This window comes from Canis lupus, chromosome 23, assembly GCF_011100685.1.
Source record: "Canis lupus familiaris isolate Mischka breed German Shepherd chromosome 23, alternate assembly UU_Cfam_GSD_1.0, whole genome shotgun sequence".
NCBI classification, from domain to species: Eukaryota; Metazoa; Chordata; class Mammalia; order Carnivora; family Canidae; genus Canis; species Canis lupus.
In genome coordinates, this window is record NC_049244.1 from 37,432,983 (window position 1) to 37,447,299 (window position 14,317).

Consider the following 14,317-nt stretch of genomic DNA (forward strand, 5'->3'; position numbering starts at 1 on the left):
GGCCCTAATCTTATATGACTGGTGTCCTGATAAGAAATTAGGACACAGGCACAACAGACTAAGGGACAAGTATATGAGAAGGCAGCCATCTGCAAGCCAACAAGAGAGGCCTCAGAAGGGCTGGCTGTGTGGTTCAGCAGTTGAGCATTTGTCTTCGGCTCAGAGCGTGATCCTGGGATCTGGGGTCAAGTTCCGGATTGGGCTTCCCAGGAGGAGCCTGCTTCCCCCTTCGCCTATGTCTCTGCCTCTCTCTGTGTGCCTCTCGTGAATGAATGAATGAATGAATGAATGAATGAATAAATAAATAAATAAATAAATAAATAAATAAATAAATAAATAAAATCTTTAAAAAAAAAGAGAGAGAGAGAGAGGTCTCAGAAGAAACCAAACCTGTCAACCCCCCGGGGTTAATCTTGGACTTCTAGCTTCAAGAACTGAGAAAATAAATTTCTGCTGTTTAAGTGGCTCTGTATTATTTTTGTTATGGCAGCCTTTATGGATTATATTGTTTCCATACAATCCCCATCTTCACATGGCTGCATGGTTGCTTCCTTCTTATCACCCACAGCTTTCAACATAAATGTCGTGTCCCTGGAAACTATGACCATAACCACTCAGTCTAAACTACACTCTCCCATCATTTGTTTTTCTTTGTAGTAAAAGTTTCATAGTACAAAATTATTTCGTTAACCAGCATATTGTCTAGAATATAAACTCAGCCAGAGTTGGCTCCTAGAGTGTCTCATTGCTCCACTGGGACAGTATACTTGGCACAGGGTAGGCACATGGAAAGTATTTATTGGATGTCCACAATGCCAAGTGCCAAAGAGACTACAAGGACAAGTATGAAATGGTTCCCAACCTGGGGAAGCGTGGTCTCTGTTGTGTGCCAGGAATCATGCCGCTCAGAATGCACGGGATTGAAGAGTGGACAGGGCATGATCTGCAGAAGCCACTACAACTGTGAGAGTATGGGCAGTGCCAGCAGTTCAGAGGGACCTGTGCCTGCAGGAAGAGGTGGGACAGCAGGGGAGAGAGGTAGACAGGGACTTCACCACGACATGCCAGGCCAAGGAAGCTGAGCTTTCCTCTCCCTCTCCCCACTCCTCTTCCAGTTGCTCTCAATCTCTCTCTTTCTCATTCTTCTTCCTCCTCTTCTTCATCTCCTTCTCTCTTTCTCTGATTCTCTCCCTCTCTCTTATCCTCTCTCCCCCCACCACTCAATCTAACTCTCTCTCTACCCCCCCGCTTCTCTGATAAGGAAGAAAAAAATAAAATCAACCTGAGTTGTGTTTTGAGAACAGAATGATATAATATATGTGAAACATCCACAAAAGTGTTGGGTCCCTAATCAATAAAAATTACTTGAATATAAGTTAGTTGCATAACTATAATAAACATTTCATTACTTGGACCAGAATGGATGGTATACTATTTCTAATCATGCCCACAATTTCCCAATTTATCTCTTCTTCCATGACCTACCTACTACCTACCCACATGTAGCAACTGACTACATTCTGTGTACATATCTTCTCTTTGCCCATATAAGAGTAGAATCAAGCACACACTTAATTTATAGAAATTGAAGGCATCTGGGTGGCTCAGTGGCTGAGCATCTGCCTTTGGCTCACGTCATGATCCTGGGGTCCTGGGATCAAGTCCTGTATCAGGTTCCTCATGGGGAGCCTGCTTCTCCCTCTGTCTATATCTCTGCCTCTCTCTGTGTCTCTCATAAATAAATAAATAAAATCTTTAAAAAAATTTATAGGAATCAAATGATATGAGTGGTGGAAGCACTCAAGCCTAAAGCAATCCCATAGTGCAGCTAAAATTATTTTAACAATTTAAAATTAATTCCATTGTTTTTGGAGAGAATATTTGCATGATTTGAATCCTCTTAAACTTTTTCAGATATATAGTCTTGGCCCAGAATCTGCTCTATCCAGTAAATGTTCAAAAGAATGTATATTCTGCTGTTATTGAGAGAAATGTTTTATACAAGTGTCCTATGCAATTAGGATGAATTGGTTGATAGTGCAGCTCAAACCTGTATATCCTTGCTGATTGTTTGTCTACTTGTTCCATCAATTATTTAAAGAGGGGTATTGAAATCTCTGACTATAACTGTGGATTTGCCTATTTCTTCTTTCCAGTTCTAACAGTTTTTCCTACATGTATTTTGTAGCTTTATGTTAGGGACATAAATATTTAGGATTGTTATATCCTCTTGAATTGGCTGCTAATCATCATAAAATGACCTTTATCCCTGATAATATTTTTTGTGCAGAAATCCACATTGTCTAGTAATAGAGCCACTCCCAATTTCTTTGACTAGTGTTAGCCTGGCATATCTTTTTTCTCCAACTTTTTATTTTTCTTTTTTAAGATTTTATTTATTTATTTATTCATGAGGGACACACACAGAGAGAGAGGCAGAGACATAGACAGAGGGAGAAGTAGGCTCCATGCAGGGAGCCCGATGTGAGACTTGATCCCGGGACTCTGGGATCCCGCCCTGAGCCAAAGGCAGATGCTCAACTGCTGAGCCACCCAGGCATCCCACCATCTTTTTACTTTTAAGTCTTTGTGTCTTTGTTATATTAGTAGGTGTTGGAACTTATACATTTTTAAATTTTCACAGCTTACCTTCAAATAATGCTATACTCTTTCGTGTGTGTGTGTGTGTGTGTGTGTATATATATATACATATATATATATGAAACCTATAATATGATATTTTCTAACTTCTTTGCATGCCTGGTAACCTTTGATGCCAGACATTGTAACTTTTATCTTATTGAATTCTGGATGTTTTTGAACTCCTATATATATTTTTGGCCTTTGATCCGGGATGCATTAAAATGTCTTATTAAATGCATTTAATAAACTAACGTTTTGTCCTTTCACACCTCACTTTTAAGATACATTATGCAGGACCAGAACAGCGTTTAATCTAGGGCCAATTTTTCCCCACTCGTGAGGCAAGACCCTTCTGAGGACTCTACCCAATGCCCCGTGACCTGTGGGGTGTTCCACTGTGCTGCTGGGAATAGGCACTATTTCTGGCCCTATGAGAATGCCGTGTGTTGTTCCCTCTAATTCCATGAGGCAGTTTTGTTGCCTCCCTCAGGTGGTTTCCTCATGTGATTAGTATTCAGCTGGAAACTTTAGGAGGACCCTCTAGGGTTCTTGATACTCTGTCTCCCCCATTCTGGCTGCCTTGGTCTCCCTGAATTCTCAGCTGTGTGTCCACACAACCCATGGAGTCTACAAGCTCTGCCCGGTTTCCATCTTCCTTTGGAATAGCTGGGAACTCTCTCCAGGCAATAAGCAAAGGCAATAAGCTGAGGCAATTACATGGCTCACTTTGTTTCTCATCTCTCAGGAATTATGGCCTTCCATTGCCTGATGTCAAGTGTCTTAAAACCACAGGCTTATACACTTTGCCTGCTTTTTTAATGGTATTTCTGATTCTTGGTACTCCCTGTTGTTTGGAAGTAAGTCTTACAGAGCTAAAATTATGGAAAAGCTGTGAAAACAACTTCAAGTCCTTTCCAACCAATGACAAGAGGAAAAACAAATTGTTTAGCTGTGGCCAAGAAACTGGATGGCGATGGTCTTACTGACATTCTGGACGAAGACATGAAAGGATTGAGGACAGAGGGAAACATTCTAAGTACAAAAAGTTCTTAGTGTCCTGTATTTTTGGGAGATATAGGGGCTTTCCAAGGTAATTTTGACTAGGGGGTGTGGGGTTTTCCCTTCCAGCACTGATCTTTGACCCTAACCCCAAGTACAATCAGACTCCCCGGTCCTGTTCTCCATTTCCCTCTGTTCTCTCAACTATTAGGCAACCTAAGAAGATATGGCCTGGAGTAGAGGCTGGAGAAGGTGAAAAGTGGCTGAACCAGTTCTCCCCACCCCAGACTCAAAGACTTGTGAAATAAAGCTGTTATCACTCTTCTCCCTAACAAACATTTGTCAAGTGCTGCTTCTCAGGGTATTGCTGCCAAACCAGAAGTTTATCCTTTTAACCTTTGGCCTCTGACCCTGGCCACTGACCTAGTGCTAACTTCTTGCCAAGTGCTGTGGGGAGAGATAATATCAAGTACCTACTTTGGCTCTGGGGACCAAAAGACCAAACAAGCACATGTGAAATCATTAAAGAACTCCCTAAGGGTAAGTCCTAGATTTTAATCTCCAGACTGAAAGGGCCTGTCCAGTACCCAGCCCAAAGAATGTAGGAACCCGATCACCACCAAGGCACTTTGTCATGAAATTTCTTAAAACCAGGGATAAAAAAAGGAAAGACTAAAGATTAAGAGAGCAAAAAACATGTTATACATGAAATACCAGAAGTAGAACTGGAGTCAAACTTCTCAGAAATTAATGGGGCAATGGCTTCAAAGTCAGAAGCTTGGTTGGCTTGGTCAGTAGCATGTGACTCTTGATTTTGGGAGTGGGTTCAGGCCCCATGTTGGGTGTAAAGATGACTTACAAAGAAAATCTTCAAAAAAAGTCAGACGGAAACGATTTTCAAACCAGACTCCCACATTTAGACAAATTAAATATGAAGATAAAATAAAAGCATGCATAGTAACAATAATAATACTTCCTATACACCTTTTCTTTGGCAGCTGCTGATATACTTCAGCAAAATGAAGCAGCAGGGAAAGAAAGAAAGAACATGAGATCCAGGAAACAGGTAGGGAGCTGCGTAACACCAGGATGAAAATGGTGCAGCCAACAGAGCAACTAGTTCCTGTTGGGGCAGGAAGATGAAAGATTCCAGGAGGGAAGTCTTCAAGGAGGCAAAAAAATGGAGTTGCAAGGTATGATATTTAAACATTTAGAACTAAGATGTCTAGGCCATCAACAGATGTGATGTAGTATGTGGAAAAAATTAATGATAGTAATGATAGGTATAGAAAATTAAACCGATTAGAGGGAAAGTACAATTGTTAGCTCCAAGAAGAGTAAAAAGTTGTACAAGAAAAACACGTACACCATTTGACTTTGCAGTGGACAAAACTGACATAGTCACAAGAAAAATAATTGCCAGGTTAACTCAAAGACCATGATAGGTCTGGGAAGCTACAACAGGGAAAACACAGTGGGGGCGGTGGTGGGGGAAGGTGTGTGCAGAAGTAGAGAAGAGCTAAACCTGCATCTGTTATAGCAAGAGTGTTCGAAATTAATCAACCAAGAAAAGCAACATGAACTGCTATTATTGAGAAATATGGAACTAAAGAAAAAATAAGATGCTGAAAGCAGTTATCTCCAGAAGCAAAAACGAGAAGACAAAATTAAATGGGGGGTTTTTCATCATAACTTTCCAACACTTCATATTTACTTTATAACAACTATGCGTTCACATTATTTGTTTTATTGTAGTAAAATATTCAGAGTGTAACATGTACCATATTAACCATTTTTTCAGGGTATGATTTGATGCCATTAAGTACATTCACATTATTGTGCAACCATCACCACCACCCATCTGCAGACCTTTTCCCTCATCCCGAACTGAAATTTCATAGCCACTAAACAGTAACTCTTCAATTCTCTCTTCCTCTAGTTTCTGGTAACCACTCTTTTACTGTTTTCTCTATGAATTTGACTATTCTAGATCTCTCTTATAAGTGGGAACCATACAATAATTGTCTTTTTATGATCTTTTTTTCATTTAGCATAATGTCTTCATTATGTAGCATGTGTCAGAATTTCCCTCCCTGCAGAGGCGCCTGGCTGTCTCAGTCAATGGAGTGTCTGACTCTTGATCTTGGGGTTGTGAGTTTGAGCCTCATGTTGAGTGTAGGGATTACTTAAAAATAATATATAGATATAGATATATCATATTTTGTTTTTTCCATTGTTAATAAGAAAGCCACAGGTCCAAGATGGTGTCACTTAGACCCAGTTCCCAAATCAGGGCTAGCTACACAATCTAACTGCAGTTTCAAACTCCCCCAAGGTTGCACTTGGTGTTTGTTTTGTTTTTAATACTTGCCATTTTAATGGGTGTGAAATAATATCTCATTGTGATTTTGATTTGCATTTCCCTAACGATTAGTGATGTTGAGCATCTTTTCATGTGCTTATTGACCATTTGTCTATCTTCCTCAGAGGAATGTCTATTCAAGTCCTTTACCCTTTTCTCTTAATTGTTTGCCTTTATTACTTTGTAATAAAAACAAAGAATTAATGTTAAAAGCAAGATCCTCACCCCAAGGACACCTAAAAAAGCAAGATCCAAATGCCAATAGGCAAGTTGAATTTCAAAGCAGGGGTCCTTGGTAAGGCCCTTACATGATTCTTAAATGGAAGACGGGTACTTCTATATTACCACAAATTGTTGAAGTCCCAGGCATTATCCAGACAAAACTTAAAAAGCGTGAACGCTTAACTCAAAAAAATCTACACATTTCTTTGCAAGTTGTCTTCCTCTTTCTAATACCCTTGTCCTGGAGAGTAGGAAAAATTTGGATTTGTTTTTTTGTTTTGTTTTGTTTTTTTCCTAAGCCTCCAGGGACACACTCCTGAACTGGGCCCTAAAGGATGGTGTTTTCTACAAGCAAACTGTTGACTTGTTCTGGGTTAAAATCCATTTCTTTTTTTTCTTTTTTTTTTAAGATTATATTTATTTATTCATGAGAGATACACAGAGAGAGGCAAAGACACAGGCAGAGGGAGAAGCAGGCTCCATGCAGGGAGCCCGACGTGGGACCCAATCCCGGGTCTCCAGGATCATACCCTGGGCTGCAGGCGGCGCTAAACCACTGCGCCACCAGGGCTGCCCATAAAATCCATTTCTTTAACCTCCTTATCTATCTCCAACATTAGCTCTGCTCTCACTTGTGTATCTAAGTAGAACCTTTTATCCATAAATACGTTACACAGAGTGGCTGCTGGAAGTGGTGTTCAGTGCAAGATCAAACCTGCATTAGAGAGCATGAGGCCATCTGGGGCTCAGGTGTAAGAGCACACTTGTCTTCTGGGCACCACATCTTCATAAGTTCCTCCAAAACTCCCTACCCTCTGACCTCTTGTGGTAACTATAGCTAATATTCAAAATCCACCAAAAAACCGTTGAGATGGCATAGAACAGAGGATGATCTTAAAGACTCTGGAGTCAGACTACCTAGATTTTCATCACAGCTCAGCTACTTGCTAGTTGAGTCACCTTGATAAATCCTCTAACCTCTCTGCATCTCAGTTTCCTCATCTCTAGAATGTACCTCAATAAGTTCTAAAGAGGATGAACTTAAATATGTGTGATGTGCTTTCAACAATGCCTGGCACACGATGATGCTGCATAGATCAGCTCTGAGATGACTGCCATCATGGCATCGAGTTATCCAGAAGGGCAGTCACTCCACTGCTACCAATGATGTCTTCTGAGGAGTGGGATTTAGGAAGGGAGGTTGAGGAGAGGACCTTAACTTCTACTTCATGCATTCCTGTATTGTTTGAATGTATTACTTTTTATTAAAAGCAGAATAGGAAAATAAATAAACAAAATGGCATCTGGTTAAGAGAATGTAAAAGAATCCCTCCCAACTAAAATAGCTAAGAGGATACAGAAATTCAAAACAATCCTAGGGCGTCTGACTGTTAGTAGAACATGCACCTTTTGGGGTTGTAAACTTGAGCCCCACCTTGGGGATAGAGTTTACTTTAAGAAAATAATACTATCCAAACATTTAAAACTAATGTTGCCAGGACACCTGGCTGGCTCAGTTGGAGGAGCATGTGACTCTAGATCTCGGGGTCCTGAGTTTGAGCTCCAGGTGGATAGTAGAGATCACTTGTAGAGGCGGTTGAGCCTCTGCCTTTGGCTCAGGGCGTCATCCCAGAGTTCCAGGATGCAGTCTCACATCGGGCTTCCTGCAGGGAGCCTGCTTGCCCCCCCCCCCCCCAACCCCCATGTCTCTGCCTTCTCTCTGTCTCTCATAAATAAATAAATAAAATCTTTAAATAAATAAATAAACAAAACTTTAAAAATAATAAAACTAATGTTGCCAACGCAAAGCTTGAAACTCATGACAAATTTTCTTGAAACTCATAACAAATTTTCTGTACCTCTAAGACTAATAAAGTCGCAGTGTGCAGAAGGGTGGCATCAGTGTTTCATTTACAGTCCACTCCTCCACAAATAGCTACTATGGTCTTTTCTCTAGCCCATTAACAATTAAAATTCGAGGCCATTACCAACCAGGAAAGAGAGCAGAGTCCCCTCTCCTTCTCAGTGAGCGTATTTGTTTGTGTTGAGAGGAGCATCCAGTTGCAGCCACCCCTACTCCAGCAGTGTCTCTTCCTTGATTCCGTTTTTTAAAAACTACAACTCCCAGAAGACGCCTGGGCAGGAATCGGGGGCTGGAGGAGAAGATGTGCCTGATGCTACAGCATGGTCTCAGCTCCACTCACCTGCCATACCACCATTTTCCCGGAAAAGCGCCTGAAAGCTCAAGAAACCTTCTCTTTGTGCGGGTCTTGGAGGACGTGCTCTAGTCAATGGGAGTGAAGAAGTGTGGTTGAGAAAGAGCAGGCAAATGGCAGTGCTGTGTCACTTCAGCAAACGTGACGGCCAACTCAACCCTGGATCTCCACAGGAACGGTGACTGACCTGGCAGCCACAGGCCAGAGCCTGCAGGGGGCAGAGTCTCCTTCCACGATGGCATCTGAAGAAAGTTCAAAAGGAAAGGGTCACCTGTGAACAGGGTTATTGCTCATAAAGGAAATAACTGTTACACATAAGAACTCTGGCTCCCTCCTGACCGTTCTAGAAGCTTCATTAAATGTAATTACTATGACATTCGCTTTGTCAAAACAGGGAGCTAGAACTATTGTCTTTTTTTTTTTTTAAAGATTTATTTAATTTATTTATTTATGATAGTCACACAGAGAGAGAGAGAGAGAGAGAGAGAGAGAGAGGCAGAGACATATGCAGAGGGAGAAGCAGGCCCCATGCACCAGGAGCCCGACGTGGGATTCGATCTCGGGTCTCCAGGATCACGCCCTGGGCCAAAGGCAGGCGCTAAACCGCTGCGCCACCCAGGGATCCCTAGAACTATTGTCTTAAAAGGAATACATCTAAGATGGTGCACTTTGGAAACAGTTTGGCAGGTACTCAAAAGGTTAGCATAGAGTTATCCCAAGATCCAGCAATTCCACTCCCAAGTATATTACCGAGAGAATTGAAAATATATGTCTCTGCTAAATCTTGTACACAAATTTTCACGGCAGCGTTATTCACCGTAGCCCCCAAACGGAAGCAATCCAAAGAGCCATCAGGTGAGAATGGATAAACAAAATGGGGTACAGCCATACGATGGAATATTATTGTTCAGTTGTAAAAGGGAATGAAACACTGATATGTGCTACAACATGGATGAACCTTGTAAACATGCTTAGTGAGAGAAACCAGACACAAAAAGGCACGTATTGTATGATTCTATTTACATGAAAAGTTCAGATTAGGCAAATCTTCTAGAAAGATTTGAAAGTGCATTAGTGGTTACCAGAAGACAGGAGGAGAGGAGACTAGAAGTGACTGCTAGCAAATGTAGGGTTTCTTTTTGAGTGAGGAAAATGCTCTAGAATGAGATAGTGGTGATGGTTGTACAACTATGAGAACATACTAAAAAAACACTAAATTATTCACTTTAAATAGGTGGTTGATGACATATACATGATACCTCCCCCCAAACCTGCTATAAAAAAGAAAGAAATGGTCCCCAAATGCTAATGCAATGGTTTTGGGGTAATATGGCTGGATGCCAATTTTTATTTCTACTTTTCTGGTTTTGGGTGTTTGTTTGTTTTTTTCAAAATTTCCCTCCTCTAATGAGCAGCTATTATTTCACCACCTGAAGCTCTGGAATCAGACAGACTCTGCTAGATTCAAATCCAAGCTCCTCCTGAATGAACTGGTTAATCTTGAACAAGTTACTTAATTATATTCTACACCTCAGGCTCTCCATGGAAAATTGGGGGGATGACATTGCTTACCACAGTGTAGTTGTGAGAATTTAATAAGAGAATGCTGTAGAGTGCTTAGATTGGAGCCTAGCATATTAGTAAGTGCTCACGAGGTATCAGTGCCATTTTGTGTTTAACTTTTTTTTTTTTTTTTTTTTTTTTTTTTTTTACGTAATCTCCACACCCAGCACGGAGTTGGAACTCACCACCCAGAAATCACGAGTCTCATGCTCTTCGTACTCAGCCAGTCAGGTGCCCCCTGCTACTTTTGTTATCAAGAATATGACAGTAAAATAATGCTAATTTTATTTCCATTTCTAAAATGTAAATTAGCATTTTACAGCACTGTTGCAGATGCTTTACACATTTTAATATATTTAGCCCCCACAACTACCTGGGGAAGTGGGGTACTCTTGGGCCTATTACAAGGTGAAAAATAACTGTGGCATTTGCCAGTGGCATGAAGTGTGTACGTTTTGCAGAAATTTAGGAGCACATAGAAAGCATAGAGAGCTGAGGCAATCAGGGAGGGCTCTGTGAAGAAAGTGGCCCTGCAAAGAAAGTCAGGTTCGCCCTGGATAATCCCACCTGGATGGGAAAGGGTGGTGAGGGCCTTGCAGGTGGAATGGAAGTTACCCAACAAAGAGGTGGAAAATATTAACATTTGTTCAAGGTAGGTGATAAGTACAGATTATGTGTTATATTATTTTCTGTACTTTTGTGCATCTTAAAAATAATTACTGGTACGCCTGTGTGGCTCAGTGGTTGGGCGCCTGCCTTGGGCCCAGGTCGTGATCCCAGGATCTGGGATCGAGTCCTGCATCAGGCTCCCTGCAAGGAGCCTGCTTCTCCCTCTGCCTAGGTCTCTGCCTCTCTCTCTCTCTCTGTGTCTATCATGAATAAATAAATAGGTCTTTTAAAAAAATTACTAATTAATAAAAATTAAAAATCTTGAGTCCCCATATTCTGGAGAAACAACACATTTTCTTTACCTGAGTCTTTGATGTATGCAGCTATATATATGAAACATTTGCTGGTTAGAAGAATTAGTAAATGTTCTCTTTATTCTTTGTAAAATAAACCTTGGTTTTTAAATTATCTGCCTGTCTCGTTTTACTATGCCTCAGAGTTTCTTTTTTCCATACGGATCTTACTCCTTGTCACAACTGCATATTGCACAGTAGGAACGGTCCACGATTTATTTCTCCCTTCCCTCCTGACCCCGATTTTCTATTACAAATATGGTTTGTAAACATTGTACTTATGCAAAAGCCTTTCCCACGCACGGCCTGAGGTACATACGCACTTTAAATAGGTGGTTGAGGATGAGCACTGGGTGCTATTCTGTATGTTGCCAAATTGAACACCAATAAAAAATAAATTTATAAAAATAAATAGATAAATAGATAAGTGGTTTATGGCATATACATGATACCCCCCCCCCAAAAAAAAAAAAACCTGCTATAAAAAAGAAAGAAACGGTCCCCAAATGCTAGGAAGGCCATACATCCTAATTCTCAAAAAATGAATCAAAGACGGGGTGAATGCAAAATCTTTGTATTCCCCTCTCAATTTTTTTGTAAACCTGAAATTGCAATTTACGAAAAAAAATTGTCAAAAAGAAAAAAAAAAAAAAAAAAGAAAAGTCAGAGCCCAGGAACGCTGGCAAACTGGGAGTGCGGCGTGTTCCTCACGTGGTCCGGGCTGGAGCGCGGGGCTCCCACCTGTCGGCCGGGCCCTGGCCCCGGCGGCCCCGCGCAGCCCCCGCGCAGCCCCCGCGCAGCCCCCGCGGCCCGCGACGAGGCGCAGGAGCTCCGTGACCTACTGCCCCCGGGACACGCGCTCCGCCCCGCCCCCCGGCCGCTTCCATTGAAAAAAAAAAAAAAAAAAAAAAACCGCTCGGCGATCACGTGAAAGCGGCGTGCCGGCCGCATGACGTCAGCAGCGCGGCCCAATGGGAGCCTCTGTTTATGTCGGGGGTCGCCGGAATCTGCGAGGCCGGGCGCGCAGCCTCGCCCCGCCGCCCCGCCGCCCCGCCGCCGCCGCGCCGCCCTCGGGCTCTGGTCGCGAGCGCTCCGCAGGGGCGGGACGCGGCGCGGCAGCAGCGCCGCGGGGAGGGCCGCGCCGGTCGCCTTCCGCAGCCGCTCCCCCGCGCCGTTCCCGGGGCGCCGCGCGCCTCTAGGCCGGGTCCGCCGCTGCCGGCCGCCGCGGGTGCCGGGTCCGCGTCCCCCACCAGCGCCCGGAGGACATGCGGGAGAGAGGATGACCCAGAGGGACACGCTGGTGCACCTGTTTGCCGGGGGGTACGGGCCGGGCCGGGCGGGCGGGCGGGCGGGGGGGCCGGGGGGCCTGAGGCCCGCGGGGACGGTGGAGGGATGGAGCCGCGGCGGGGCCGGGCCGGGGCCGGGCGGGGGGGCCGGGGGTGCGGGGCCGCGCGGCTCGGAGCGCGGCTGCAGGCCTCGCGGGGGCTCCGGGGCCTGGGAGCCGGCGGGAGGCGCCGAGGCCCAGGACAAAATGGGCGCCGGGGCGGCCTCCTCCCTCCCTGCCCCCTGGCGGCGCGGGCTGCGAGGCCTCCGCACGTCGCTCACGCGCGCCCGGAGCTCGGGGAGCGGCCGCCCCGCCGCCGGCTGCCTGGGTGGGCTCTAGGGGCGGGGCGGGGCGGGGCGGGGCGAGGCGCGCGGCCTTGGGGTTCTCGGGCCCCGGGAGCTCTGGGGGGCTTCCTGCCGGGGCGCTCTTCCCGGCGGCAGGATGCGGTGCCCAGCGGCAGCGCCGGGGGGTCGGACTCTCCTGCCCCCGAGGCCCCCGAGGCCCCCGAGGCCCGCTGCTCCCCGGTGCTCCAGGGCGGAGGCCCGGGGCGGGGAGGGCCGGCGCTCCGGCGGGCGGGCGGCTGCTGTGGGCCGGGCCCGGGCCCTGCGGCCTCCCGGGGGCCGGCCGAGCCTTCTCTCTCTCTCTCTCTCTGCCTTCCGAATTACTTGGGGGGAAATCCCAGCATTTTGGAGTTACTCATCTGTAGCACCGTAGTCCTCAAAGAAATGGCTACGGTGACTTAGGCTGAGGCTCCTTTCTGTCTACATATGACCCTATAAAGCCGCATCCCCTTAAAGGGTGCATTTTTGTTTTTAAAATCGACCACTTTTAAGACTTTATCGCCAAAGTCTGCTTTGGCCACTGCTTTCCTTGGGTTGGCGCATTCACTCAGCAAACTTTTACTGCACACGGCCATGGGCCAGCCACGGTTGTGGAGTAAAAAAAAAAAAAGAAAAAAAAAATTCCTTTTAATCCGACAGACCCGAGTTTAGACGAAGTTTACTTGCCGTATTTCTCGTACTTTTACCAATAATCCGTGTTTCTGATAGGTTAACCAGTCGTCTTGGCAAATTATTATTATTTTTTTTTTGACCCATTAGCCATGTAGATGTTCTTGTAAAGACGTTAGGGAAATAATCAGGCTTTCTCCTGTAATTCCATCACAGGGTAATATCTGAAAGTGAGACTGACTGCGCATCTACGTCTTGCTGTTTTAATTTGAGCGAAAAATGGACAAAACCTGTTACTTTAACTGCTTCATTTGTAAGATGAGGAAAGTGCACTCTATGATCTCCAGGGCCCTTCCCGGGTTCTAACATTTCTATTACCCTGCATTCAAAATTCATATATCAAGTTTTGTTAAATGTAGGGGCACCTTAGCTTGACTGCACTGAATTCTCAGTTTGAATTAACATCGTCTGTCTCTTTTTTGTTATTAATATATGTAAAGGCCCTCCTTTATTAGCCTTTTCTTTAAAAGTACAAATGAAGAGTTTTTGCAGCATCTAGACAGCAATAGATGTAGGAGCCTCCCCTTCCAAAAGAACCTAGCATTTGCAGGTTAGTTAGAATATTAAATGAGGTACTCTAATGCAGGGCCTGACACGACATAGGTTATCAGCCTTGTAAAAATTCCCTTCTTTTGTATTTCTTGATTTTATATTTACATGTGGTTGCATAATTTGCAATAAAAGCTAGTTTATCTTTTTTTTCTAGTTTATCATTTTTAGAGGAATATTAGAATTAGGAAGGATGGCAAAGATTATCTGGTTCAACCCCTTAAAATATGGAAAAATACTGAGGTGTATTGATTTACACAAAGTCCAACAGCTTTCTATATGTGTAAAATGAGAGGTAAATCATCTCTACAGCTCCTTCCAGCTCTATATTATATAAAGCCCATTTTGTAGAATATCCTGGAAATCTGTATTGTAAGCATTGTGGAAATGCAGATAATCTTTACAGATCCTTCCATCTCTGTATTATATAAAGCCAATTTTGTAGAATATGCTGGAGGTATGTATGG

General features: G+C 44.0%; 1 protein-coding gene and 1 long non-coding RNA gene across 3 annotated transcripts in view; one reads left to right on the forward strand and one right to left on the reverse strand.

Moving 5' to 3' along the window:
* LOC111091959 overlaps positions 1 to 8,786 on the reverse strand; it is a 149,884-nt gene extending 141,098 nt beyond the window's left edge. For both annotated transcript variants that reach the window (XR_005377080.1, XR_005377079.1), the window contains exon 1: positions 8,431 to 8,786. This is a non-coding gene — a long non-coding RNA (uncharacterized LOC111091959). The remainder of the gene's footprint in view (positions 1 to 8,430) is intronic.
* Positions 8,787 to 12,134: 3,348 nt separating this feature from the next.
* The window catches only part of SLC25A36 (solute carrier family 25 member 36), a 37,186-nt gene continuing 35,003 nt past the window's right edge, over positions 12,135 to 14,317 (forward strand). The window contains exon 1 of the mRNA XM_038571057.1: positions 12,135 to 12,287. Coding sequence (XP_038426985.1) covers positions 12,247 to 12,287 — 41 coding nt within the window. The 5' untranslated portion in view covers positions 12,135 to 12,246. The remainder of the gene's footprint in view (positions 12,288 to 14,317) is intronic.